General features: G+C 49.4%; 1 protein-coding gene across 3 annotated transcripts; it reads right to left on the bottom strand.

Annotated features, from left to right (window-relative positions):
- Nucleotides 1-2,891: 2,891 nt before the first annotated feature.
- Nucleotides 2,892-27,321, bottom strand: Nlgn3 (neuroligin 3). Of its 3 annotated transcripts, XM_021153024.2 has the most exons (8): nt 27,190-27,321; nt 24,014-24,660; nt 23,308-23,367; nt 19,323-19,382; nt 17,542-17,691; nt 10,082-10,267; nt 6,875-7,664; nt 2,892-5,978 (listed from the first exon to the last, which is right to left on the bottom strand). In XM_021153024.2, exons 2-8 carry the CDS (start codon nt 24,459-24,461, stop codon nt 5,135-5,137), a joined length of 2,538 nt encoding a protein of 845 aa, XP_021008683.1. In that variant the 5' UTR covers nt 24,462-24,660; nt 27,190-27,321; the 3' UTR covers nt 2,892-5,134. The 3 variants fall into 3 exon arrangements, with proteins under 3 accessions (XP_021008683.1, XP_021008684.1, XP_021008686.1); XM_021153025.2 differs by lacking the exon at nt 23,308-23,367 and having other exon boundaries at nt 4,057-5,978; XM_021153027.2 differs by lacking the exons at nt 19,323-19,382; nt 23,308-23,367 and having other exon boundaries at nt 4,057-5,978.
- Between the last annotated feature and the right edge of the window lie 610 nt (nt 27,322-27,931).

The following is a 27,931-nucleotide window of genomic DNA, read 5'->3' as shown; positions in this document are numbered from 1 at the left end:
AGGCTGGCTGGGTCTACATAGTAATATCTCATCTAAAACAAACCAAAACAAATACACAAAGCCTACAGTTTTTCTCTGTCGCCATCCCATAGTCATTTGCCCACACTGGGCACATCTCTCCAGGCGCATGCTCCCTACTCCCACCACTCTCTTCTAAGCATCCTTTTGTTGTCATCTCTGCTGCAGTCTAGAGCCTCTAACTGAACAGAGGATCTCACGTGTTGTCCAATGAGTGTAAGACAGCACACGCAGGATGTTTCTCTCCTTTATTTTGAGGGATACACTCTTAAGAACAATACCTCTCACACACTTTACACTTGGCAGTTACATTTTGGACTCCAATCTGTCGAGTGACTAAAGCAGAATCTTTTTGCATTTGAGCCCCTACATCTACCATTACTCATTCTGAACTTTTCTGTCTTCTCCCAAGAATGCTTTGTCTAATTCCACACAACTGTGGTCATGGCCTTCTCTTCAAGGACTTTCCCAGTCTCTCCATCAAAGAGGGTGAGGTGGCTCTGTACAGTGACGACGAATCTTTATTTCGTTTTATGAGTGATCCCTAAGGAGCCTTGTATTTATTTGCGCCCCCCACCCCCACTACCACCAATGGCTCCACATTTATTAATCTGGAACTGTGAGATTCGCCTTTTCTCATCCAAACAGGTAGTCCTGAGACTGAAGAACACAGCCATTCCATTTTCTGTGGGGTTTGAAAAACCACCACCAGGTGTTCTGCAGAGATGCCGTTGGAGCTGCGATTGAGCAGACCATGTCATAGAGCACTTCTGAGTAGCCAGAGGTTCCTTAAGGGTAGATGGCTTTCCTTTTTTGAGCATGGTTCCTGATGGTATGTGTCGGGATGAGCGTCTTCACCCCTAATAGTTATAGAAACTAGCACAGGGGCAGCCCTACAGTCATGGTTACCATTCTTACATGGGGATTTTAAACAACTGACCCTTTACACACACGACAAATACAGATCCTAAGATAGCTGTGTCTAGCACCCTATTCCTATACCCTATGAACACAACTGATTTGTGCGACGTGAGCTCAGGGCCCCTGCTCAGCAGCGAGGCCCACCTAGACCATGAAACCACGTGGGTCTAGGATGACTGTTAATCATCTTGAAATCCTGTCTGTGTTGCCCAGCCAGGCCTTTAAAAGGTGTGAGGACCAACTGAAGCTTCTCACTGATGGGTCCCTGCTTTTCTAAGGCATCTTGAATGTGTGAGAAGAAATAGTGTATCTAAATCACCCCCATGAAACAGTCTCCTAATTTAGAGTCTCTTTATTATGAGAGGCCCCATTGAAAATATCTTAAAAAGTTGCAACTAAAGGTTAAACACAACAATACAGACAGAATGGACCTAAGCAGTGGCACCATCCAGGCCCTCAGAGGGTGAAGGACACAGCACAGGCATTTCATTTGGCCAGAGCATCTCCTGACCACACCTATGTCACTCCTTGGCTTTCTCCTAGTCTTGTTTCCATTTTGTCATCCTCAGAAGGATTGCAGCACACAGACCATGAAAGAACACAGCTTGGTCTTTATTCAGGAGTCACATTTTGAAGATGGTCATAGCACACTTGTTACATAGTAGATATTTGGCAACCATTGGTCGTTCCTAATCAGCTTCTTTCTTTCTATATTTAAAAAGAAAAGCAACCTAGGACCGGGCATGATGGTACACATCTTTAATCCCAGCACTCAGGCAGATCTCTATATGTTCAAGACCAGTTTGGTCTACTTAGCAAGTTCCAGGACAGCCAGGACTACATAGAGAGACCCTGTCTCAAACAAAACAAAACAAACATAAAAAGCAACCTGGGGGCTGGAGAGATAGCTCAGTGCTTAAGAGCATGTATTACTCTTGCAGAGGACTTGAGTTCAGTTCCTAGCACACATGACCCATAGCTGATAGCTGCCTGTAACTTCTGCTCCAGGGGATCTGATGTATACAGACATATACATAAAAATAAAATCTGGGCTGGAGAGCTGATTTAATAGTTAAGAGCACTTGTTACTCTTGCAGAGGACCTGGGTTTGGGTTTCAGGACCCACATGGTAGCTTACAACTATCTATAACTCCAGTCCCAGGGGCTCCAGCTCCTTTTTCTGACCTCCATGGGCATCAGACACCCTCATGGTGCACACATACATATATACAGGCAACACTCATACACATAAAATAAAATAAATAAATCTAAAAAAATAACAACAAAATCTTTTTAAAAAAAGAAAACATTTTGCTGGATATAGCAGTGCACACCTTTAATTCCAGCACTCCAGAAACAGAAGCAGGTGAATCTCTGTGAGTTCCAGGCTGGCTTGGTCTACACAGCAAGTTTCAGGCCAGCCAGGGCTACCTAGCAAGACACTGTCTCAAAAAAGGAAAAGAAAAAAGACAACAAACAAATCTGATTCAAACCAACCAAACAATGCAACCCAACAGCAGAACCTTTGACCTAGAAATGCTACTTGTCTCTGGATCCTTCCTGCTTGCTCACCCAAGCTGCGGTTGCTGATGCTTTGTGACGCCTAACCGTTGCGGGACTAGAGCAAGTCCGTGAGGATAATGACAGGACCAGAAACTAATCGGTCCAATTCTAGGTCTCTTTTTTCTGTTACTTAATTTTGTTTTTGTTTTTATGATAGGGTCTTGAGGCTGGAATGATGGCTTAGGGTGTTAGCATCTTTTGCTCTTCTAGAGAACCTGAGTTAGGTTTCTAGCACCCAAGTCTGGCTAGCAGCTTGCAAACACCTGTAACTCCAGCTCCAGGGCACCTGGATACATATGGTACACACACACCACACACACACACACACACACACACACAGAGAGAGAGAGAGAGAGAGAGAGAGAGAGAGAGAGAGAGAGATCCTCAGGTAGCCCAGGCTAGCCTCAAGCTCACTATGTAGCCAAGGATAATCTTGAACTCCTGGTCCTCTCTTTCCACGGGGGTGACTTCTTTTTTAACAGTCCCTCTGTGATTACTTCCTAGATCCTCCCTGACGCTTTTGTTACTATATGCTTGTATCTTTGTTTCAGAAACTATAAAGGAAAAAAAAAAAGAAGAAGAGAAGGAGAGGGCCCAAAGCTATTCTCCAAAGCTATTCTCCAATCATGAAATCATTCAACATGCATTCCCTCTCCCGGTCCCTCTGGTAACTGTCCCTGTGTTGGTTCAGCCATTACCTGTTCTGGTTTCATGTATGAGTTCTGGCTTCGATCTTTGTATACAGTACCTTGCACTGGTCCCCTTTGTACATCATCCTGCCTTGTGATGGCTCATCTCCTTCATTTTGTCAGGGTCACTTTGAAGAATTCTATTCCTGGCTTCCGAGTATCGGCAACCCTGCCCAACTGTCACACTTGACGAGCAGATTTCAACTGCAGCCCTTCAAGTCACGGAGGACAATAGGAAACCTCATAATGCTAACCCTATGAGGCCCCACCTTGAATCCATCCCCCAGAGTTGTTAGGGAGCCACTAATGACAGTCCCCCAGAGAAATTGATCTCCAGTGACTTATGCTATTCCAATTCAAAGAAAAGGAAACCTACATCCCTTGAGGGAAGAATGGCCCTTCTGTAAGTCAATGGAGACAGAGCAGGTCACAATCTGATGCCACATATCCACAGGAGAAAGCGTTTCAGCAGGTCAGAGGTCAAGCCTCCTCCTAGCCACCAGTCCAAGATGAGGGCAAGACGATGACCACGATAGTGGTGGCTTTGGAGGAGGTGGTGGCAGCAGTGGTGGTGGCTTGGTGGCAGAGGAAGGAAGTATTATTTTTGCTGTTTCATTAGGAGACCCGAGGCGATGAGAGGTTTCTGCTGCAGGAACTCAAAGCGTCGGGAGGCAGGAGGATGGTACAGCAACATGATTAGGATGAGAGAGGCTTTGTGCAGGGGGCCTAGGACAAGTAGAGCAGAGCCCAGACTTGTAGGTGCTACAAGGCAGGAGGCCACAGGCTGCTGGAGCATTGAGCTTCCAGCCTGAGCAGGCCCCTGGCTCCAGAGGCTGTTGGGGCAGGCCTGTGCAATGGAGGCAGGTTGGGAGTGCTAACTGGATTTTTTATTTTTATATCAAGACACTGTGTTTAAAATTTTTACAAAGGACAAACTCCATGGGTTTCCGTTAGTGTTTTAAGAACTTTTCTTAAAAAAAAAAAAAAAAAAAAACCAAAAACAAAAAAAAAAAAAAAAACACCGTTGTTTTGAAAGAGAAATGACAGACACAAAGAGACTGTAAAGAAAATGGGGCAAATTTCTGATATCATGTCCCCAAGGGCAGAGGCAGAACCCAGATTATATACCCAGGGGCCCTATAAGGTCAGGGCCTCCACAGTACCTAGTTTATCAAACCTAGGCTTCTCCAGACAGGCTGCTGCTGCTGGCCTTTGCGGAAGCAGGTCACCCTGTAGGCTCTGTAGTCCTCTCTGGGAGGCCCAGAGCCAGTTGGTGCTCTGTCCTTGCTGGCTCTCAAGCCCCATCCATTGCTAGCCTCTTCCTCCTCTCACCCCATAGTCTTGTGCCCATCTGTCACTGTCTTGGAGGGTCCTTCTCCTTGGTCTGATTGTATGAACATTGGGAGTCCCAGAACCAGAGAGTCCTGATCTTGGAGCCCTCCCTTCCAGAGCTGCTTAGCACTCAATGGGCTGGAATAGCATTGGTTCCAATTTAAAAAAGAAAAAAATCAACAAAAACAAGACCCAGAGAAAAGACCAAGTCTGGGGGAGGAAGAGCTATCCTGCTCTTTAAAGCTCCCGAGTCTGCAGTTGGTAGAGGTGCAGTTCCGAGAAGGCAAGCACCAAGGGGGTGTCCGGCTGTGGCTTCCAGGGCCCCAGGAGTGTCTGTGGTCGGGCTCAAGGAGCTGGTTCCAGCTGCTGTTCCATGGGCCCTTGGTACCAAGGACTCCTATGTGTCCCCATTTGAAGGGCCTATTCAGGTTCACGTCTGGATTTGTGTTTTTGTACATGCGGGTGCATGTCCACATCTGTCTGTGTTTATGCAGATGGGTCTGCTGTAGGGTGTGGGTGCGTGCGTGTACATATATGTGTATGTGTGTGCATGTGTGTTTGTGGATCTGGGAGGGAGGGAGCTGGGAGATGGGCTGTGCTCCAGGATAGAGCTATACACGGGTAGTGGAGTGTGAGTGGGGCAGCCCAGTACTGTTGAACCCTGCGGCAAAGGTGTTATAGGGGTGCAAGGTCTGCAACCCAACCAGGGAATTAGGAATCATAGTGATGGTGTTGGGAGTCATGAGTGGGATGTCATCAGGGGAGCGCCGCAGGGTCAGGGTATAGTCGGGCAGTGCTGTGAGGCGAAGTGTGTCATGTGGGGGGCCGGCCTCACATTCATGGTGAGTGGGACCCAACTGTAATGCTGCCAGCTCCTCCTCCGGAGCAGTTCCCAATTCAGGGGCACCAGTTCCCCTTTGGGGGCTAGGCTGCCTCAGGGGCTCCTGGCGCCGTTTGTCCTTACGGTAATAGAGGGCAGCAAAGGCCAACACATTGAGAAACAGGAGGGAGGCCCCCACAGCGATAGTGACACTTAATTCAGTGGAGTAGTCTCGAGGGTTCTCGACCAGGAGTGGCCCCGCATCCTGGTCCCCATTCCAGGACCCAGGGGCATTCTCATTGCTGTAGGCAGGTGAGATGGCCGGCCGCTTGGTGCTCCAGGTCTTGCCGTTGGGCCTACGGGTGATGTGGGAGCTGTGGGTGGTGTCCGGGGGCGGCACTTTGGTGGTCGTGGATGTATAGTGGAACATGTCATGCAGGTTGTACAGGTGGGGCACCAGGTGTTTCCAAAAGGCTACCTTTGTGGCCCGGTAATGATCACGAACCCTTGGTTTCAGCCCGATGTGAAGGTAGAGCTGGTCCCGGGGATTGTATTTGGACCAGGCCACTTCCTCAAAGCGGTTGGCCTTGGTGTGAATGAACTTGGTATCCTGGGGTACCGGCTTGTTGGGATCCCTGAAATACCACATTGAAATCTAGGGTCACCATGCTACCTAAAGAAAGAAAAGGCCCAGCCTCCTTCTCACTCCCACCAGTCTAAAATCTCCCATGACATACATGTTTTTCAGGGTCCTGTCACCTCCCCCACCCCTTTCTTCCCCAGAGCTGAACTCCTAGTTCCTGTGGCAGGCAGCATGAAAATGTCTCATTCTTCCCTGAGCTCATCCGCAGCCGCCATCAGGCTCCGCAGACGCTCTGTCTCCTCACACGCCATGAGGACCAAGCAATCCTTTGAGTTGCCCAGTTTTATCGAGGGCAAATGCACATTCCTCCCCCTGCATGCTACCCTTGACCAGCTAACTAACCCTGAATCCCACAGTTCTGCCAGTAACACCTCCCTGCTCAGTCCTGATGCTAACAGAGTTCTGAACTCTAACAGAATGAGTTTGAGTGGCTCTGGTTACCAGGGCCAGGGCCTGGGGTGTGCTAAGCAAGAGTTCTACTACCTCCTTCAATAAAAAACAAAAAAATCGGGCTGGTGAGATGGCTCAGTGGGTAAGAGCACCCGACTGCTCTTCCGAAGGTCCGGAGTTCAAATCCCAGCAACCACATGGTGGCTCACAACCATCCGAAACAAGATCTGACTCCCTCTTCTGGAGTGTCTGAAGACAGCTACAGTGAACTTACATATAATCAATAAATAAATCTTTAAAAAAAAAAAAANAAANAAAAAAATCGAAGGAAGGGGAGGGGAGAAGCACAGAATCATGACAAGAAGAAGACTTAAAGGGTTAAACAAGCAAGCTTTAGGGAAATGCAGAGAGAGGAAGCTAATGGAAGAAGTTAGATAGAAGAGCAAAGGGGAGGGCATGCTGGGGTCCCAGAGAAGAGGACACCCATTTTCTCCTTACCCGGTCTTGGCAAAGTTGGTCCAATAGGTCATGACAACAGCACTGAGCATAACATCGTTCTTGGAGAAGTTGCAGGGGAAAAGGTCAGTGGGACCTACCATAGGGACACCAAAAACATAGGGCACTTCATCCCCGTGTGCTGCATCTGACCATGCGGGCTTCATGAGGCTCTGGCAGTGATGGTAGAAGGCGTAGAAGTAGGTAGGTGAGCCATAGCGGGCGTGCAGATCGGCTGTCACCACTGAAGGCTCCACCCACTGGTGGTCAGTGAAGAGTGCCACCAGTGTTTTACGGCGGGTCTCGGGGTTATCTCGGTCTGCCCAGTCCGTATACATGAACTTGATAGTCTCCCGCAGGGTGTCCTTACCCTCAGGATAGCCATACAGATTGTCCACAAAATTGGAGACAGAGTAGTCAAAGTCAGTGCCCGAGACGCCATCCTCGGGGTCCACCACCCCTTCCACAAACTTGAGACCCTCACCCTGGTTGACGCCTAGCATGATGTCATAGTTGAGGAACTCTCCCTGCTCCATAAGGATCTCAGGGTCATCAGGAATGACATCACCATCAATCACAGGGCCAAAAGCCACATGGTAGCGAGCTGGCTGAATGTCCTGTTCTACCAGCTCCTTGGCACTCTTTTGTCGAAGACAATCCACCATATCCACAGTGTCCAGGACGTTACAGCCCACTTTGTCTGCCAGCAAGCTGGTGTACTTCACTGGTTGGTAGTTCACAGCCCAGCTAGATAGAGCAGAGCCACTTTGGATGATGGCCCTCTGGAAAAGCCCTACAGAATATAGGTGGAAGGGGGTCAGAGCTGTCATTGTCACATATGACCATAAAACATTTGATCTTTTGTCACTGAGGCTGCCCTATGCTGTGAATTGACAATGAAGGAAGAACTAGTCTTTTATTAGGAGATATCAGGGCAGGATGTGGGGAGGGGAGGGGGGGTTGCTGAGCCCCTTCTTTGATTATTTCCCCATCAAGTCCCCCCCACACACACATACATACTGCTTCCCATTCCTGGTACAGGGGTTGGTAATTTGGGGGTTAAGGGAAATGCCAGGGAGAATTAACCCCTTGGGCCCCAGACATGGGCCTCCTTATGTTCCCTCCTCTCTTTATCACTCCTTGTCTCTCCCTCTTGCTTCCTGCCCAGCTGGGCCCAGTTCTGTGCCAACGCACCACCAGGGAGCTGGCACTCACACCACAAAGGGGTCTTTTTCATGAGAGATGAGAAATGCAGGGAGGAGAGAGCCCCACATTCTGGGAGTTTAGGGACGAATCCCAAGAGCAAAGGCCCTGGGGTATGAGAGTCTCCTGGCATGTGCCCTGGCAGTGTGGACTATGCCCAGATCCCCTTTTGCCAAAGATATGGACATCACATTCAGATTCCCAGAGCTGGAGGGACCTCATTCCTTACTATCAAAAGGAGAGTCTTTTACCTCTCTAGAGGAAGAACTATCTCTCCCTGGCCCCAAGGGAGTATTTGGCTCTCAGGTACATGGAGCCAATGGGAAGATGTTTTGCATGATCAGAGAGGGGAAAGAGAAGTACAGATTATTGCTTAAGAGAGAGCCAACCTTCCGCAGTACATTTAGACACATTTATTAGTATTGGGGATGGAACGGGTAGCATGCTGCAGGGCAGGGGAGGCCTTTGTCACTGAGCCACACCTCTATCCAGGTCTCCAGAGTTATAGTCCCCTTATGATGCTCAGCACAGTGCCATTCCAGGAAGGCCTTATCCCAGTAAAGAGTCCCAGTCTGAAGAGGTGCCAGTGTCTGTCACTTTACTGAGACAAAACTCAGGCCACTGTCCCTTCATCCATCCACCCACTCACTCACTCACTCACTCACTCACTCACTCACTCACTCACTCACTCCTATTCTCTCTCTCTCTTAATTCATGTGTGTGTGCATGTGCGTGTGCACACGCCTTCTTTTTTTGAGACAGAGTCTGGCTGGTAGCCCTCACTGGCTTCAAACTTGTGGCAGAACTCCTGCTTCAGACTTCTCAGCACTGGGACCACAGGTGTGCGCCACCATGCCCAGCTCCCCAGTTTCTCTCTCCACAGAAGCGAGCTACACCTTAGTCTTCTGTCAGTGTCGTTTTATGAGGGGCTCGGGGACAGACAGAGCTTCTGGGGCAGTGAAGATGGTTCCTCACTTTCAGACACAAGCCTTCTTCAAAAGATGGCAAGGCTTCTTATGAGAGCCAACCTCAATGATAAAAATGCATTCTTGCTCACATCCTTCCTCACTTTAGAGAAGGGCACTTATTTCAAGGACTTTTTTTTTCCATAGGAAGCTCAGCTTTGCCTCTCAGAAATATACTCTTCTTTATAGTCTAGATGGAGAAGGAATACTCCCTTGCCTATGCAAGCCCTTCAGAAACTCACTAGCAGAGAGACCCACACCAAAAACCACGTAAAAAATGAGTGTCCTTTCAGCAAGGTGGCTATCCCTGGAAGGAGTCTGTGGTCCAACAACAATCTGCCTCCCTCGGACTCAATCTAGATTATTTTATTTTGGATTCACTTCTCCCTCTGGACCAATTCTCCTCTTGTAGAGACATGTCCCCCCAGCCCCCAGAAAGGTGGACAATGAATGTTTCTTACACCTAGAAACCAGTTTCCACCTAAGATTCTGACTCTGAAGTACCATGTCCTTCCCATACTGAGAGATTTCCTCCCCTACAAGGAGCTATTGTCCCTTCAGAGAGAGGCATTCTATTCCCACTCTCCCAAAATAAGACTCCCATGTGAAACGAGGACCATCGTTCTCAGGGTGTAAATGGGGATTCTTCTTCTTCCTGTGCAGAAACATTTCCCCCCCCACACACACACACACAAGGGACATGGACCTGATGGGAGGGCTGATTTCCTGGGCACGACTGGGGTATAGAGCCTGACATTCTGGAGCCTGGGATACCTGATGCTCAATGTGTACCAGCATTAAGCTGTTCTATGTTGGAGGGCAGTGGTGGTGCACAACTTTGATCCCAGCACTAGGGAAACAGAGACAAAGGCAGAGGCAGAGGCAGCTAGGTCTCTGAGTTCAAGGCCAACCTGGATTATAGAGGGAGTTCCAGGACAGCCAGGGCTACATGGAGAAACCCTGTCTCCAAAAAAGAGAAAAGAAAAGAAGAGAAAAGAAAGAGAAAAAAGCTATTCTCTGTTGATGCTCAAGAGTTACTCACCCTCAGAATGATGAGACAGTGTAAGGAGACTGACACAGGATGCACCGATGCCAGAGCCAAAGACAGTAATTCTACGGGGATCTCCTCCAAAGAAGGCAATATTCTCACTCACCCAGCGAAGGGCCTGGATTTGATCAAGGAGCCCATAGTTGCCCTTGGCAGCCTGATCTCCAGTGCTCAGGAAACCTAGATTCAACAAAAAAGAGCATGAAAATAATGAAGGCAGAGGGGATGCAGGATTTGGGTTATGATGGCACGAACGAATTTAGGGAGGCGTCACATGGAGGATAAGCACGCAGCCATGTAGTGTTTCCCATCTCACGAATGCTAACATAAATCATTGCTTCTTTTTGCAAGGCCCAGCATCACCAATATAGGCAGGGAAAAACCCCTGCTTCCTGCCCATGATCTACTTTGGAAGGAGGGACAGATGATTTAATGTGGCTGTTTCCTCTAGGCAGAAGAGTTAAACTGCAGAGCTTACAAATGGCCAGAACCCAGCATTCTCTGCCCTGATATAGTATCTGGGGATATGATCCTAACATCAGCCAAGATACAATAGGGAGAAAGCAAGGACCCTGGAGCCAAACAGCCCTTGGTTAAATCCAGGATGAATACATCTTAGGCATGTGGCCTTCAGCAAGTTATTTAAAATCTCTAGGCCGTAGTTTCCTCTTCTGTAAAATGGGGATAAAAATACCTCAAAGGGTTGTAACAAGGATAAACTGAGCCTAAGCCAAGCTCGTGGTAGATCTACAGTTACATTTCCCCCTTCGTTCTCTCTCTGAAGTGAAGAGCCCACAGGCAGCCGTCCCTAAGCTCGCCTTGCCCTTCCTGTGTAAATCTGCCCAGCTCCACTTCTGTCTAGGGCTTTGGTATGGCCCTCTTCTCATCACTCTCAGGGCAGGGCCTCAGTTCCCTTTTTCCAACACCTAAGCAATTAAAAACTCTAGGGGATGCTGCCCAGCAATCTGTGTTGTTAACAAGCTCTCCAGGTGATGCTGATGCCTGCTAAAGTTGAGAAGCCACTGGGTCAGATCATCTTTTTCATCTGATGGAGAAATGAGGAAGTCAGTGCACTGCGTTACCACAGAAACAGGTCTTCCCGCCCACCCACTGGGATTTGCTGCTGAGGAGACTACATGTCACCATGGAGACTACCTTCCCACCCACCTGCTGGGATTTGCTGCCGTGGAGACTTGTTACCATGGAGACTACCTTCCCGCCCACCTGCTGGCTATCCCACAGAGATGTCCTATATCCCCCCTCCTACCCCGTGCTTCCATTTTAGACTGATCCTGCTGCCTCATTTCCTCTATCTCTTCCTTGATCCCTGGGTTCCTTGGAAGGCTCTATCTATCTTCTCCTGCCCTAGGCTTTTTGGAAGGGTCCTTTCCAGGTGGGTGTAATTGCTGTGCTCCTACACAGTGGAAACCCAAACTTGGATCAGAGTTCTTTGACTCCACAGTTAAAAAGCCTGTTCACAGCACCTGGAATCAGCTTGGTTCAGGGCCATGTTGGAGGAGCCCATAGCTCGCAGAGAGCTGGCTGGCAGACCTGGCAGTCCTGGCAGTCTGCAGGCAGAAGCTTAATTCAAATAGAGCCAAGCAGACAGAAAACCACATCACTATATTTCTCAGGTCTTTCTGTATGTAGCTTCTGCAAAAGAATTTGTCTTACCACTTCCAAGTGTGTTATTAATTTCCTTTGGTCAAATTAAGTAAGTAGGAAGTATGTAGATATTCCTCCCAGAACTTTAGCACAAGTCTTCCTTAACCCTGAGTTCCAGATGAGGAGAGGAGAGGGGATTAGCGTAAGCCTGAACAACAATGAGTGGAAGAACTCTAGTTCCTTCAGATGCAGGAGGAAGCAGTCTGTGGGTCCTATTCAGAAATGCAAGTGACTCCTGTAAGTCTTAAAACCTAACTGGGGGTGATGATAAGGAGGAGGAGGAGGAGAAGGAGAAGAAGAAGAAGAAGAAGAAGAAGAAGAAGAAGAAGAAGAAGAAGAAGAAGAAGAAGAAGAAGAAGAAGAAGAAGAAACAGCAGTAATACCTATGCCAGTCAGTACCCAGGTCAGCTGCCCAAGTCTTAAGATCCTCTAGCAAAATTTGTAATGTGTCTTCCTTCTCCTCTCCTTCCCTTATATCTCCCCCCTCCCCACTTCTTTCGCTTAGACAATAGCAGGTTTGTCTTCAATCTTTGTCAAGGTATCATTCAGTGAGATATGTTAAAATTGTCTGTCCTAATTGGACATGGTACTCAGAAAGCAAATGCAGGAGATTTTGGAGTTCAAGACCACAGTGAATGACTTCAAGGCCATCCTGGACTGCACAGCAAGGCCCTGAGAGAAAGAAGTGGGGGAGAGAGGGGAAGGGATAGGGAAAGGAAGGAAGGACAGAGGAAGGGAGAAAGGGAGGGAGGGGGAGAGAGAGAATCTGCTATCCTAGCCAGCAATTGGATGTAGAGTAGATCTCTCCAACATGAGTTCTCCTAAACTAGGACAGAGCTTGAAAAGGCTGAGGAGAGAGTTTGGCTATACCTCTGCTCCCCTGGACCTCATGAGCTTCCAGGTAAGGAACAGTGAAGTATGTGGCTGGGGCCATGCATTGATCCTCACTACACAAAGAGTCCTGCTTTAAATGCTATAGCCAACAGGCTCAGAAGGTGGTAGGGGTAAGCTTGACAGACTAGGAGTGCACAAAGTCTTGCAGCCTAAGAGAGAAGCCACTCATTGATAGCTTCATAGGCTCATGGCCATCCACAGAAACTACATGAAAATGAAGACTCAAATATCCGACTCCGGGCTGGTGAGATGGCTCAGTGGGTAAGAGCACCCAACTGCTCTTCCAAAGGTACGGAGTTCAAATCCCAGCAACCACATGGTGGCTCACAACCATCCGTAACAAGATCTGACTCCCTCTTCTGGAGTGTCTGAAGACAACTACAGTGTACTTACATATAATAAATAAATAAATCTTAAAAAAAAATATCCGACTCCACAAGTTGTCAAAATAAATCTGAGTCAGCCTTCTTGAACCCAAGTTTCTACCCAAGCAGTACACACAAGTTGCTTGTCAACAGAAGATAGAGGAATCTGGCAGATTGTATCAAAACTAGATATTTGTGTCATTCCAGGAGTGTCACTCACCATGTTTTCAGCTTGCCTGAAACATACCTGAGCAATGATGTGGAATTAAGTGAATTCTGGAACCCAGAATAGAACTTGGCAAGCTATTACTTTCTCAGTGCATCCATTACCTCTAGGTCTAGCCACATCCAATATACTGCTACATTCCTTTTGTGTTGTTTGGCCCTCAAATCAGTGGGAGTGTCTCAAATAATAGCTACACCCTCTGCCTTGGCAGGTCATGGGCAGGAGGAGATCTCCATGAATTAGCTAGTGACATTCTCAAGACCCCTAGAGAAGCTTACATGGATGGACTGCAGTCAGGGTCAGGAGGTGATGCTAGGAAGAAAGGCAAGCAAATGTGTACAACTGGAGTCCAAAACTACTGGCTGCCTCTCTCTCTCTCTCTCTCTCTCTATATATATATATATATATATATATATATACATATATATATACACACACACACACACACACATATATGTATACATATACTTTGGAAATCAAAACAGAGCTACACTGCAAACTCCCCAAGCATCAGGGACAAACTCATGTTCTACATCTAGTGCCAAGAGACAAAAACATCTTGTATGGACTCAGAATGCAATCAGTGGCTTATTAATTACATTTGTGTTCCAGAATAGTAGGAAGTGTTCAGGAGCTTCTGACCAAATCTCAGTTTATATACCTCTTTTGGATTATGGAGTAATATTAATTGCTTAATCTCAAAGATGCATTTTTTTCTGATGATCCAAATGAAAGGAGGTTGTAAAGTCAGTGCTCTTAGCCTGAGCTTCATTTTCATGGCTGAGCTTCAGGGGAAGCTACAAAGTCCTGGGTTTTGTTTATTTTTATTTATTTATTTATTTAATAAACTATTTGTGTGCTGAGTGTGGTGGCGTAGGCCTATAATCCCATACTTGGATACAGAGACAGGAGAGTCTGAAGCTCAAGGCTGCCTGGGCTACACAGTTAGCCTTTGTCTTTAAAAACAGAAATTATGTGTGTGCCTGTATTGTTCTGACGAAGAAGCCATAGCTGTCATCAGAATCTCAGAAGAGTGCAAGACCGCCTCAAAAAACTTAACAATTTTTCATCCAGGTGGTAGAGGCACACACCTTTTATCTCAGCACTCAGGTGGCAGAGGCAGGCAGATCTCTGAGTTCAAGGCCAACCTATTGTACAAACCAAATTCCAGCACAGCCAGGGCTATATAGAGAAACTATCTCAATAAGACAAACAAAACAAACAAATAAGATTAAGGATTTCTCCTAGAGAAGCTGAAGGGATGAGAGTTTTCCATTAAATCCAGGACATCACTACACAGAGCACTCCCAGCCTGCCACCTTCTATACAGCCCGCAGCTCCTGCCTGAGACCGTGGAGCCCTTGAATCACACTGAAAGCTAGTGCTTCCTCTCTGCCTCATGTCCCATGTCCTAACCTCTTTCTCTCATCGGTAATTTTATTCTTTTCCTTACTTTTGCCTCACTCTCTTGCTCTTCCCTTCTCTCTTTTCTTCCATTCCTTACTGGTCTGATACTATTGGCTCACATCCTTGGTAGCCTCTGCACATTCAGGTATGCCTTATAAAATGGAGTCTTGTAGTTATTAAAAGCAGCTGCATCAAGTATTTTCTTCTACTTGGAGCAAAGAAAGTAGCTAATTGCTTTGGCCATCAATTACTGTGCATGTACGTGTGTACATCTGTGTGTGATCATCTTTGTGGCTTTGGTGCTTTTTCAGAACTGTGTGATCCTGGAGTGTGAGTTTACAGTCATCCCTGTGGTACCATGACATTCAGATCCCCACTTCTGAACAGGACATGAGAGTCTTGCCATGGTGTCTGGGGCAGTGCAGAAAGATGGAGAAGCAGGGAAGAACCATGAAATCAAAGTCCATCAGATCATGCAGAGACCAGAGAGGTGCCATGAATGTCCCACATTCGGGGTCCCAAGGAGTCACTGAAGGAACACAGTCTAAAACATTTTTTGAGACAAAGTCACACTATGTAACCCTGGCTATACTACAACTCGCTATGTAGATCAGGCTGACTTTGAACCCATAGAGACGTCTCCCACCTTTGCTTCTTAAGTGCTGCGATTAAAATGCATACACCACCATACCTAGCCTCATTTTTCCAGACTGAACTCCAAATAGATGCATGTCCCATGTAGACTTAAGGGAAAGTCAAGAGGAGACTGCCACTCTGTGCATATAACCCTGCCCAGAAGCAAATGCAGCACAAGGGCCTCGGGGACTGGAATTGGCAAAGCAACATAGCCAAGAGCCAATTCAAATGAACTCCTGCCCAGCAACCCGACAAACTGCTGATTCTACATCTGGGCCCACAGACCCCCCCCTTAGAAATCCTGAGGACACAATTTCCCCAGGAAGAAGTTGACTTCTTTATGCCCACATTTCTAAGGATGGAGAGCCCGGATGAACACCTAAAAGGGAGCAAGGGTGTATCTGCTGTCACCTTCTCTGGGGTATTTGTTCATCTCAAGACCTTGGGATATGTACCGGCAGGCATCACAGAAGGTATAAGATAGAGGAACAGCCCAAATCACCCAATATGACTTAGAGGGCAGAATATTCAGTAGGTAGGATACATGGTGGTGCATGGGTGAGGCTTTGGGAAAAACGTATATGCGCATGCGTAGGTACACATAATGAGTAAGAGTGAAGGGATGTGGAGGAGCTAGAGAAAGTACCCAAGGAGCTAAAGGGATCTGCAACCCTATAGGTGGAACAACATTATGAACTAACCAGTACCCCGGGGCTCTTGACTCTAGCTGCATATGTATCAAAAGATGGCCTAGTCGGCCATCACTGGAAAGAGAGGCCCATTGGACTTGCAAACTTTATATGCCCCAGTACAGGGGAACGCCAGGGCCAAAAAGTGGGAGTGAGTGGGTAGGGGAGTGGGGGGGTATGGGGGACTTTTGGGATAGCATTGGAAATGTAAATAAGGAAAATATCTAATAAAAAATATATAAACAAAACAAAACAAACAAACAAAAGAGTGAAGGGATGTATGTGTGGAAGAACAAGGAATGTGTATATGTCTATACACATGTGGCTAGAGTAAATAGGGGTGTGTGTGTGTGTGTGTGTGTGTACGGGCGCGTGCAGATGCAGCTTGAGATACAAGGATGTGTGTGTATTTGAGAGGTAAGGGAGTAAGCACATGTGTATGTATTAGGTATGTATTGACAGAGTATATGTGAAGACTATGTACATGTGTATGCCTGTAAGCACGTGGAGGGGGTCCATTTAGTGTGCCTATGTGAGAGGATGTATATGTGCAGTAAATGAAATGGTTACCATGTAAAAACGAATACTGGTTTGTTTTATGTAAAGTAGGAGAGGGATATATATATATATATATATATATGAAGTACATCATGTGTGAATTGAATGCACAGTGGGACGTGTGAGATGGGGGTGTGTGGGTATAGGGGTGGTGGAAGGTATGTGCACAGAAGAGTCTAGGTATTTGTGTAAGTTGCCAATATAGGGGTAGCAGAAACTGACTCTGGGAGTGTATGGTATATATATATATATATAGTGTGGCTGTGGTAAAAGATGTGGAGCAGAGTATATAAAAACATGTGTGTATATATGGAAGGTGAGAGAGATCTGTGTGGGGTATGGATGTGGTGCATACACTGTGTGGGTATGTGGCTATGTGTGTGAGTGAGACCGTATGTGTCTCACTCTGTGAGGGCGTATGCAGGAGCAGACGAGAGCTGTGTGCACATGTGCCGTGGGGAGCGAGAAGTATTTGTGTGTGTGGGAGTGGGTGGATGGATGTGATGTGTGGGTGTAGAAGTGTCTGTGGATACACAGTGGATTAGAAGGAATATCTGTAAATGCATTGGTATTTAGGGCTGTGGGGCTGGGTGAGCAGTGCTAAAGATAAGACACTAAAAAATTAACAGGACCTATAAAACTCAGCCAAGCAAAATCTGCTAACAGAAGTCTGGCTTGAGACTTAAGAATTGTGAAGTTTAAGCTATACATGGTAGTGGCCCAGGCCTATAATCTCAGCACTTAGGGAGGTAGAAGTAGGAAGACCAGGAGTTCAAGTCCAACCTAGGTTACCCCATCTAATCCCTCCTTTAAAAAGAAGTATACATTTTGAACTGAATCTCCACTGGCATCTAAATCTGAAAAGGTGGCCTGAGAAGACAAGAAAGCCGTTGGTATTTGAATAAGGGTGAAGGACTAAAATCCTGACTCTGGTTATTAACATCAGCGAGAGATCTAGGACTAGCTAAATTGAGTTTCCTGGGATTCCTTCCTCCCCCTTTCAAAGAACCATACCTAGCACCCCGACCCGATAGTTGAGGGTGATGACGATGACGTTGCCGTAACTTGCAAGAACACTGCCATCAATCATGTTGCCTGTTCCTTCCATGTAAGAGCCTCCGTGGATGTAGACCATGACAGGTTTAGCACCACTGTCTCGGATGTCTGTAAGGAAAAGGGGTGAGACACAGGCTAGGTAGGATGCCCTTCCTTCCCTACCCCCGCCAGCCCTGGGGGGGGGGTGCGGGCAGCAAAGCTATTCCAGGTGCCAGGACACCACCACCACCCCTGAGGGCAGGACTCGTGGGGCTGCTAGGCCCGGAGTTGAAGTACTGGCCAGAGAGAGCGGAACTTGTAGAATATCTTTTAAGGATTTGGGTTTCGAGCGCCTCCCAACTGAAGATGGCCATGTGGGCATAATTCATCTGGGCCTGGGTGACCATGGCTAGCTTCTGGGGATGAGAGAAGAAATATCGAGGGCTAAGTGATCCCTTAGCAGCATCAGGTGAGTTCCTGCCCTGTGCATCCAGGAGTCCTGGGACCTGACATGGCTTTAGAAAGCAGGAGCTGGGGAGCCCTGAAACCCCCAGGACTAGACCAGTTACATGGAAACGGCCATTGGCAGCAGCTGGATCCCCCGCCCCCCTCCAGTGCAGACAGAGACAAGAAGGATGGGGAGAAGGGGTGGCACAGGGAGAGAACAGGAAGGTGGAGGGATGAGGGTAGTGAATGGTAGAGATGGGGTGGGGGAACCTTAGAGACATGGTTTCTTAACTGCATGCCCACATCCCCCATTCTTCCTGGGCAAACTTAGCTGGAAACACTGGGGTGGAGCAGAACTTGGCATGAGAAGGCCTGCCCAGCCAGAGTTAAGATGTAGGAGAAGTCTCCACCAGGCCAGTGCCCAGGGCTCATCGGGGGGCTGCTCCCAAGCCCAGCCAGCATGGTGTGGGGCTGAAGCAGTCAAGAGAAGGCTCCAGGCCTGAACTTGACTTGCCTATCATTTGTCAGTCTGTGAGCTGACCCACTCTCTCTGCCACACTGACACAGTCCTACCAAGTCACCAGTGGATCCCCTAAACTGCCTGGCCCCTCCAGGGTCTCCAAAGGGGCAGGCCCAGAGCATGGGTGGAGAAGGGAATGCTGTCTGTTGTCGCATAAACAATCTGTTACCCCAAGGAGGAAGGACGGTCCCCTCACCACCAGAGACTCTTAGACCATCTATTGATGGCTGTGCTATCTGGGCCTGGCTTGTTAGGCCACAGTTTTTCTGTTCCCAACCTAGTGCAACCTCTAGACCTAGTGAATCTTTCTTTGGGGGAGGACATTGGGGAAGTGCTGTCTTTGAATGTCACTGTTTTGCCCCTTGGTGTGCCCAAGCAGGGCCACTTTTCCAGGAGAAATCCAGGCACCCCCTTACCATCCGGTTTTTTTTTTTTTTTTTGTGCCTATCCCCACCCTCCCTGGCCCTACTTGTTCTTCACCATTTCTGCTGCCACATATGGGCAGGTACCCATGAGTCATAGAAGATGGGAGGGGGTCAGGGGCCAGGGCCAGGAAGACACCCTCCCTATAGCTCTACTTGTGGTTGGTCCCCTGCTCCTGCCAGCCGTGTCCATTACCCCAGAAGTCCCAGTGGCCAATGAGGCCAAAGACGGAGGAACAGCCCAACGGCCTTGTACAGGAACAGAAACACACCAACGGACGGACAGACAGACAGACGGGGCTTCTCCCCATTGAGAAGGGGAGGGGCTCTGTGCCATGCACCAGCCGCCGCGCCCTGCAGCCCCCAAATACCTTCATCTTCATCCCCGTCATTATCCGCTAAGTCCTCGCCCTGTTTCTTAGCGCCGGATCCTGGGGACCAGACACGGGGAGACACAACAGCACAGAACAGAGAACAAAACAGAGAGAGAATTCAAAAACAGCATGACTGCAGTGTGGCCCAGCAAGCCAGCTCTGGGCCTGGGCCCAGGACAGGCAGGAGGGATGGCAAGAACTGAGGGAATGGGTGGGCTGAGGCCCAGACCTTCATCAGGATGATGGTGTTGCAGGTCTCTGCTGTGCTGACCTCCCTGCACCTCCCTGCCCCGCCTCCCTGTACCCAACCAAGTTCATTCGCAGTTAGGAAGGAGGTAGCAGCAAGTTGGCTAGGGTACAGAGGCAAAGGCCCACTTGTGGAAACTTCATTCTAGATGGAAGGGCTGCATGTCTAGACACAGGCAGGCTGAGCTGGAGAGCAGGGACAGGTACTGAAGGTAGGAGGTGACATTGCCAGCATCTGTGTGAACATCTATGTGATATACTCAGGGCAGAGGTGTTTACCGGGAACCCCCAAGTCTGAGCTCCCAGGGCCCAATGGGCAGATTTGAACTGGGCCTCAGCTGACCCTGATTCCCACAGGAGAAGATGGGAGATGAAAATTTCCCTCTGGCTTTGTTCACTGGGGCCCTCTGCTCTTGTGAATGGCAAATGGGGCTCCTGCCCACAGGAACCAGCTTTAAGAGCAGCAAGTGTTGCTCTAGGAGAGAGCCAGAGGGGAGGGAGGGAGGGAAGGAAGGAGAAAGGAATAGAGAGAGAGGGAGAGGAACAGAGAGAGGGAGTGGGAGAGAGGAGAGAGAGGAGAGAGGGAAAGGGAGAGAGAGAGAGAGAGAGAGAGAGAGAGAGAGAGAGAGAGAGATGGTTCCTACCATATACTGAGTACTGAACATCTACCACATGTCAGACATTCTACTCTTGCTGCTGTTTGACTCCTACATCCCAATGAGGTAGGCACTATCCTTATTCCTCTTTCACTGATGGGGAAACTGAGGTTCAGAGAGGTAAAGTGACTTGCTCAAGATCACACAGCTAGAAAGCAAACCCAGGTCTGCTGGACTCCAAAGCCCTTATGGTCTTTCCACTGCATCATGCCACCTTTCAGGGGCAAGGGAAAGGGAATGAGGAAATAGATGAAAGAAGAGGCAGAACACGAAAGGAGAGGAGAGCAGAGAGACTAGAGGAAGAAGAAAGGCATTTAGGAGCCGGGGCAGGGGTAGCTTAGACTGGCACCACTTCTCCCTGTTATGAAGAGACTAGAAGGATATCTTGGAATGGCTATAAAAAGACGTGATCTACTGCCTGCTGGTCGGCATGTCAAGGCAGAAGGAATTCGGCTGGTTCCCCACACCTTACCCTTTTGCATCCATGATCACAGAGATACCTTCAACCTGGAGCAAGCAAATAGCTCTCTTTCTCTGTTGGTCTGCACTCTGGTGCCTGAATATCCCTAGAGTTATTAACCGAACCAGAACTACAAGAGAGCAGAGCCCCAGCTCTACTAGAAACAGCCTCTGGCTTCCTGAACTTCCAGTGGTACCTACTGTCTTAACACATTAGCTCAACACCTGCCCGTCTTGCTCTTAGAATCTCAATGAGACATAGCCACACAGTGGAACAGCCACCAAACAGCATCGCTCATTCCTAGACATCACTTCCTTTCAAGTCCATGGAGGCAGGGGCTGGAGGAGATCCTTCCCAGGACACTCTTCACTTCTGGTGGCTCCTTCTGTGAGGGGCTGAGGGTACTTGGTTGGTACATGATCCTAGCCTTGTCCTAGTCCCTTGAGCTTGTCCCCAATGATCAATTCTTTGCTGCCATGGGCTTTACTAGGCACTATCCGAACACATGGGGGCACCGGAGGATCCCACATAGGCCACCCCATCTGCCCTGTGCACTACACACACACACACACACACACACACACACACACACACACACAGTGTGCCCAAAGAGGCAAGATTAGTAAGTTTTTCAAATGGCTAAGAGGCCCATGATAGGGAACCAATTTGAACAGTTAAACAATCAAATGCCCTCCCCTATCCTGTGTAAAGCCCACTTCCCAGACTGGCCTGTGGAGTCAAGGAACCCAGCAGTTTTAATGCCAGGCTAGGAGCTTCTTCAGGACAAAAATCAGATTCCCTTCACAGCCCAACAGCACCTTGCCCATCATTCACAATTACAATTGGCAAAATATTCATACTGCATGACGGCTTCTAGTCAGCACTCTGGCCAAAATCTCAGCATGGGTTTGGCCGGCCCTCGGCTCTTCCTGGAGCCCTGATAGAGCTTTCTTCCTAAGCAGTGGTTAATAGTAATCTCTTCCTCACCCCACTGGTACCCCACTACATAACTTTTAGCAGGAGCGTTCAAACCCTTTCCCTGAATACACGTATAGGTTAATGGAAGGTTATGGCTAGAATGGTCTTTCTGCTTTCCCATGTGGAAATGGAGGCTCTTAAAAGAAAAAGAAAAAAAAATAAGACTGACCTCTGAGCCTGGACGCCATAAAGAGTTCATGGCCAGCCTGAGCTGCATAGCAAGACCCTGGCTCCCAAACCAAAACACAACACAGCAAAGCAAAGAAAAATGAAACCAAATAGAAGGAATGCCGTATGAGTTGGCAGCAGAAGCCTGGGGTCACTCAGGGATTGTGCTTCCTGGACAAGTGGTGCTGCTTAAGCCGCACTACAGAGGTCCTTCATTTGCATGAGAGCCTCTGCATGCTTCCTACTGTGTGTGAGGGCCTGGGCTGGATGTAAAGCGAGGTAAAACATTGTTTTTAAGGGCAGTGAGTCTGACTCCGTGCTCCAGTGAGCATCAAAAGCCCTCCACTTATGGGCTTTTGAATGCGCTGATTCTTAGCAGTCCTTAGAGATTCTCATTCAGGAGGGATTGTTCCAGCCCAGGAATCCCAATGACATGGGAGAAACCCTGCCCTAGAGCATCAAAGGAAAACAAAGGCCAAGCTTGCCAAAGGCTTGTATGGGTGAGTTGTGGCTGTCCCTGTTCCTTAGGCTGCTACCACAGCCAATTAGCCCAACCTAGCCACATCTGATCTTTTATGTGAGGTGGGATCGGCCAGGTGGAAGTTGCCTTCATGGGCTACAGTGGAAAGAACATTCCCTGAGGGTCAAGAGCCCCAGGTTTTGGCCCCAGCTTTGTCCCCAGACCGGCAACAGGGCCTTGTCTAGCAAGTCACTCCCCTGGGCTCGGTTCCTCATCTGTAAAATCGGAATAGCGCTTCCTGCCTTGCTTGCTTCCCGAGATGTGGAGAGGCATTTATGAGGTAAATATGAGGGCTCTTGCAGAAAACATAAAGTGGTGTGCAAACAGGAAACATTACTATACAGGAAAAAGAAAGTCCTTTCAGCAGGAGGGTGAATTTAAAATTGGTTTTCTTTAGAGCCTACAGTTTCCAGAGATTTCCAGTTTCTGCCTCAGGAGTAGCCCGCGTCTCTCAGCTTTGCTCTGGCCAGAGGTGGTGAGGAAGGGGCAGGGTGTGTTGCAGAAGAGCAAATAAATGTGTGTACCACGTTTCTTTTAAGCTTCAGTGGGGAAGAGTTGAGCATAGGCTTTTAACCCAGGACAGGGTACTGGAGGGATGGTCTTATGTTTGCACTTGCTGCAGGAAAAGGTGGAGCCTTTGGCTCCAGCTTGACTGCCTGTTTTCTTCTGAAATGTTACCATAAGAGCCACTGGCTCTATCTTTGGTACACTCCTTAGGAGAGCTGGGAAGACTGGTGTCAATGGGCTTTCTGCTTCTGCTCTGAACCTGCCTTCGGCCCCTGGAGCCTCTCTACAATGCAGCTAGAGCTCTTAGAGGAGGTGGGACCTTAAGCCTGCTAACTGCCCTCTCAACCTGGGCTACTTGAAGGAAGGCTGGGTCCTCAGGGGCAGGGACACGTGGGCAGGCAGCCCTCCCTCTCTCTCTCTCTCCCTCCCCGCCGGCTCGCTACCTACCTCCTTTCCTACAAATTTTCTTGTTGGGCTTTCGGGCGCATTCCTTGGAAATCCGCTTTACTGTAAAATGAATAAAAAACTAAAAAATAACAGGAGGCCTCTGCCCAGGGGCATGCATCCCCCCCCACCCAGGCCCCAAGAGCTGAGCTGCTCTGCAGCGGCACATGGCAGAGAGCCTGTCCCACCATCTCCTTTTTTTTTTTTTTTTCTGTCACTTACCTTAATGTGACCCCCGCGGGAGGAGGCATCAGCTAGTGGAAGAGGAGGCACCTAAGCATCGCCAACCAGGCTTGCCCCCCACCCCCCACGCACACCCAGCTCCCTCAGCCACACACACCTACCACCTTTCGAAACAGGTGGAATGGCAACAGGGGAGCCTGGTGGAGCCAGCATCCTCCCGCGGGCAGCTGCCAGCAGTCACCCATACTCCCCCGGGGTACCCCCATCCAGCACTGGACCTAGACCTGTCAAAGCTCTCAGGCCTGGCCAGCCCCCTTCTGGCATCAGTGTCACTCACACATGGGAGCTCGGACAATGCTGGGAGAGGGAAGAACAGGGAGGGGAAAAGGCCAAGCGGAGTGATGGTTAGAAGCATCTTCACAGACAGACAGACGCATGCTGCAGGGCACACAACCACATGCAAGCCACAAACACAACAGGGCAGGCGGGAGGCAAGGAGGGCACAATGCCTGGCCGCAGCACTCACCATCTTCCGTGGGCACATACACATTCAGATAGAGGCAATCTTCGTTGGGCTCCTGGATATAAGTGGCGACGATATCCAAGTTGGCAGTGAACCAGACTGGCAGCATGACTTCGGGCACAGCTGTGTGGATGTTCTGGGGGCACACTGGGGGAAAGTGTGTGGCGTTCCGGATGCCCGACCAGGATGGGGGTGGTTCAGGGGGCAGGAAACGTTTCTCGCCGATCGGGGGAGCTGCGTAGGGTACCCCCAGGTATTGGTCCACAGGACCCAGGATTTCACTGGGCAATGGTACTCTGGCACCCCTTAGCTTCCCAAAGTGAGTATTGACTGTGGGTGCTGGGGCCTGGGTACTGGCCCTCAGCACCAAACTGAGGAAGCCCAGGGTGAGGCACAGGCTCCGGCCAACTGTGGGCGTGGGGCTCAGGGACAGCGAGGGCTGCAGCCACATGTTCCGGGCAGGGGGACTGGCAGGAGAGGAAGACTCCGGGGTCACAGCATCAGCCCAATAGGCAGCCCCTTCATGGCCACACTGACTTGAACCTCAAAACTGAGCTCTCGAGGGACACCTACAGGTGCCCAGCAACGCAGAGAGCAGGTCTTCCGAGCACCACCACTTCGAAAGAGGGCTCCCTTAGGGCCAGACAGGCCTGTGGAAAGAGGGAAGCATGTGTCATCGAAGATGGTCTGTGTGGGCTCTAGGCTCAGTCTTTGGGACCCCAGTGGGCTTGGCCTATTTCCCCACAATTAGAGGTTTCAAGTGCCCAGGGGTCCAGAGACTCACAGGTGATCCAATGCTATTTATAACTATTTTATGTGCCTGGTCACGGTGTGAAAAAAAATCTAGGGGGATGAACAGAGTGACAGCTTTTGCCATTGTGAATTCAGCCCCTAACTCCAATTGCAACATCCAGCCCCAGGGTCTGCTGGGGTCAGAGCATGTAGTGACATGGAGAGCTGGAAGTGGAACTTCCAGTATGGCTGCCAACTTCACTCCAGGACTAGAAGAAGACGTTAAGAAAAGCAAAGCAGCAGACAGAGCGTCCCACAGAGAGATGCCCTTTACCCTCAGGCAGGGCAGGGAGCACAACCGCCAAGTCCAGAGACACCCCCCCCCATTGCCTCTCCTTGACATTTCTCCTCAGCCTTCACTACTGCGGAGTCCTTAAACCTTTGTCATTGCTGCTGCCTAGCCCTTCATTCAAACCAAATGCCAGAAACAAAGGCAAAAATGGATCTCCTGAGCACACTAGGCGTTGTGGATGCTAGACCAGTGTGAAATAAACAACAGTGTATAGGGACATACATTCATAAAGACTCAAAGAAGGAGTGAGAGACCAAGGTAAGATCACAGACACTGCAATATTCACTGGCAGAGATTTATATTCCAAACCCACAGAGATTCCCTCATCTAGTCCCACATTCCAAGACAGACCGCCTCACACAGCCAGAGCCACACACACACAGAGACCCTACTGAAACAAAATCACACATACCCGCATAGGTAAATATCCAGACACAAGTGGCATAATGGTGACACATAGGTGGAGACAGAAACAGAAATAGCAACACGCTCAGACACACACAGGCCTTCTGACACAGTTACAGTCAACACATATACACGGGCACACAGACATGTGTGTCCCACATGGTTACACAAACACTCAATAAGCACACATGCACACGTTTGTGTGTATGCAGGCGTGCACACACACACAGAGTCACATTTAGTTTTCCCCCATTTCTCCCGCCTTCCGAGATTTCAGGCCTGTTCCTTTAAGAAGTGGCTGAAGGGGTGGGGGAGGGAGATTGGGACCGACCAGCAATCGGCAATCGGCCACCATGGGAGGGGAATGAGAATGTGTGTGTGTGTGTGTGTGTGTGTGTGTGTGTGTGTGTGTGTGTGAAAGAGAGACAGAGAGAGACAGAGAAAGACAGAGACAGGGAGGGAGAGACAGAGAGAGACAGAGACAGAGAAGGAGGGAGAGACAAGAGACAGACAGAGAAAGATGGGGAGGAAAGCAGGAAAGCAGGCAGGAGGGTAAAGTGACTAAAGGGATAGGGGCTTAGAGGAAATGGGGAGCAAAGTATGGGGTGGGGAGATCCCAGACACTGCCCAGAATGCACCCGGGTGGAGGGGAGGAGGGGAAGGGGAAGGGGAAAGAAGGGGTAGGAGTAGGGAGGTGGGGCAGGAGGGAGTGGGTGGGTGTGTATATGGGGGGGGGGTTAGTCCGCAGCTGAGTTCACACAATCCCCCCATTCACCGTCTCCATGGCAACTCTGGGGCACAGACCGCTCATTCACACAGCTTCCCCGCCAGCACCCCCCCATTAACCCCCTCGATGCTGCCCCCACCTCACAAATTCCATTAACCCTTTCTAGAGGCCTTCCTCTCTGGTAACCCTTCCGCGCCAAATGCCAAATTCCCCTGTTGAGTCAATTCGCTGCAGCCCCTCCCTCTGGTGAACACCTAGACAAACCAACCGACCCCCAAATGCCCTCTGTACCCTAGGACCCACTGTGAGTTAGTTCCCAAGGCCAAGATCTCCATTCTGGTCCAACTTGCAATTTGGGAGAAGACAAGGGAGGCAGCAATGCTGGGATGAGAATGGCATCTAAGGGGACTTTGGGGGCTGGAGCAGTATTGGGCAAGGGGCATTGTGCTGGAATGGATCAGTGTTGAGAACTGCAGTATTGGGGGCTATGTGGGTTTGGAACGATATTAGAGGATGAAATTGCCTTAGAATGGGGAGGCTAGAATAAAGGCCTCCATTGGGTGGGGGGGCTGCAGAGAGTGGGGGAGGGAACCTGGCTGTAAGATGCTATGATGGAAGGGGTGTGGGGGTGCACTGCAGGAGAGGGGGTATTGGCAATGTGCAATCCTGGAATGGGGCTGGGGGCTCTGGTTAGGGGTATTTTTGGTGAGCATGCAGGCTGGACGATAGAAATAGAGAAACCATGGGCGGAAGGATGATAGGGATGCAGGATTTAGGGAGGAGGTAGAGGAGAGAAGCAAAGCGAGGGAGAGCCGGGAGGTCAGGGGTACCTATGGAGAACACGGGGTTGAGAAGGATGGGAGCCACTGGCCGGGGAGGTGGAGGGACCCGGGATTGGGAGGGGACAGGATTGGGAAAGGTATGGGCAGCTAGAGGATGAGAGACCGAAGCAGGCGGCCTCACCTGTTCCCTAGGCGGCTGCAAACGACTGAACCAGGCCACGGACCACCCATATCGCCTCCAGGCCAAGGGCTCCGCACCCGAATCTCCGAGATCAGCTCTCCGGCAGCCTGGCTGCTGTGCCCGCGCACCAAGGGGGCGCGCTGCGCGTGCCCGGACATGGGGGGGGGCGCGGTCCCTGGCATTAACTCCTTTTGTGCCAGTGATGGCTCAAGTCCTGGGGCATGGCCCAATTCCCCCACCACACACACACACACACACACACACACACACACACACACACACACACACCACGTCAGGCAAGCTCTGCTCCTGTCCCCCACCCTCACATTCCAAGCTATCAGACAGGTAGGTGATTTTCCAGGAAAACAAATTCAAACTTTATCTGCAACGCTTGAGACCTTGATACTGGGAGAAACTGAGGCACTGTATGGAGAAAATCCAGTTTCTTGCCACAAAGCCCTCATTTGGCAAGCATCACCTCTCCTTAGCACCAGCACCACCCAAGGTGCAATCAGCAGTGGGGTCACTTTGCCCTCATCCTGTTACCTCCCAGAGGTCAATGTCATTCACTTCTGCTGCTTCAGTCAGGGTAGATTGGATTCAGTCTCAAAAGACCAGTTCTCGCCCCATTCTGGCTTCTACCCCCACCCCAATAGCTAATGTTTTTATCTAGTTTCTGTATGTAATACACCTATCCACTTGACCTAGCACACATACACCTTTAAATCCCTGCTGAACGTCC

The sequence above is a fragment of the Mus caroli genome, chromosome X (genome assembly GCF_900094665.2).
Source record: "Mus caroli chromosome X, CAROLI_EIJ_v1.1, whole genome shotgun sequence".
Classification (NCBI taxonomy): domain Eukaryota; kingdom Metazoa; phylum Chordata; class Mammalia; order Rodentia; family Muridae; genus Mus; species Mus caroli.
Note: the sequence above shows the minus strand (reverse complement) of the source record. Positions and strands in the feature narration are given on the sequence as shown.

Excerpts from the sequence above, each read along its gene's own strand:
- Nlgn3 (XM_021153024.2), bottom strand. The coding sequence starts at position 24,461 with ATGTGGCTGCAGCCCTCGCTGTCCCTGAGCCCCACGCCCACAGTTGGC. Across the intron at positions 19,383-23,307 it reads GAAAATTTGTAGGAAAGGAG|GATCCGGCGCTAAGAAACAG; the intron begins GTAGGTAGCGAG and ends TCTGGTCCCCAG. Across the intron at positions 17,692-19,322 it reads TGACGGGGATGAAGATGAAG|ACATCCGAGACAGTGGTGCT; the intron begins GTATTTGGGGGC and ends TTTTCCTTACAG.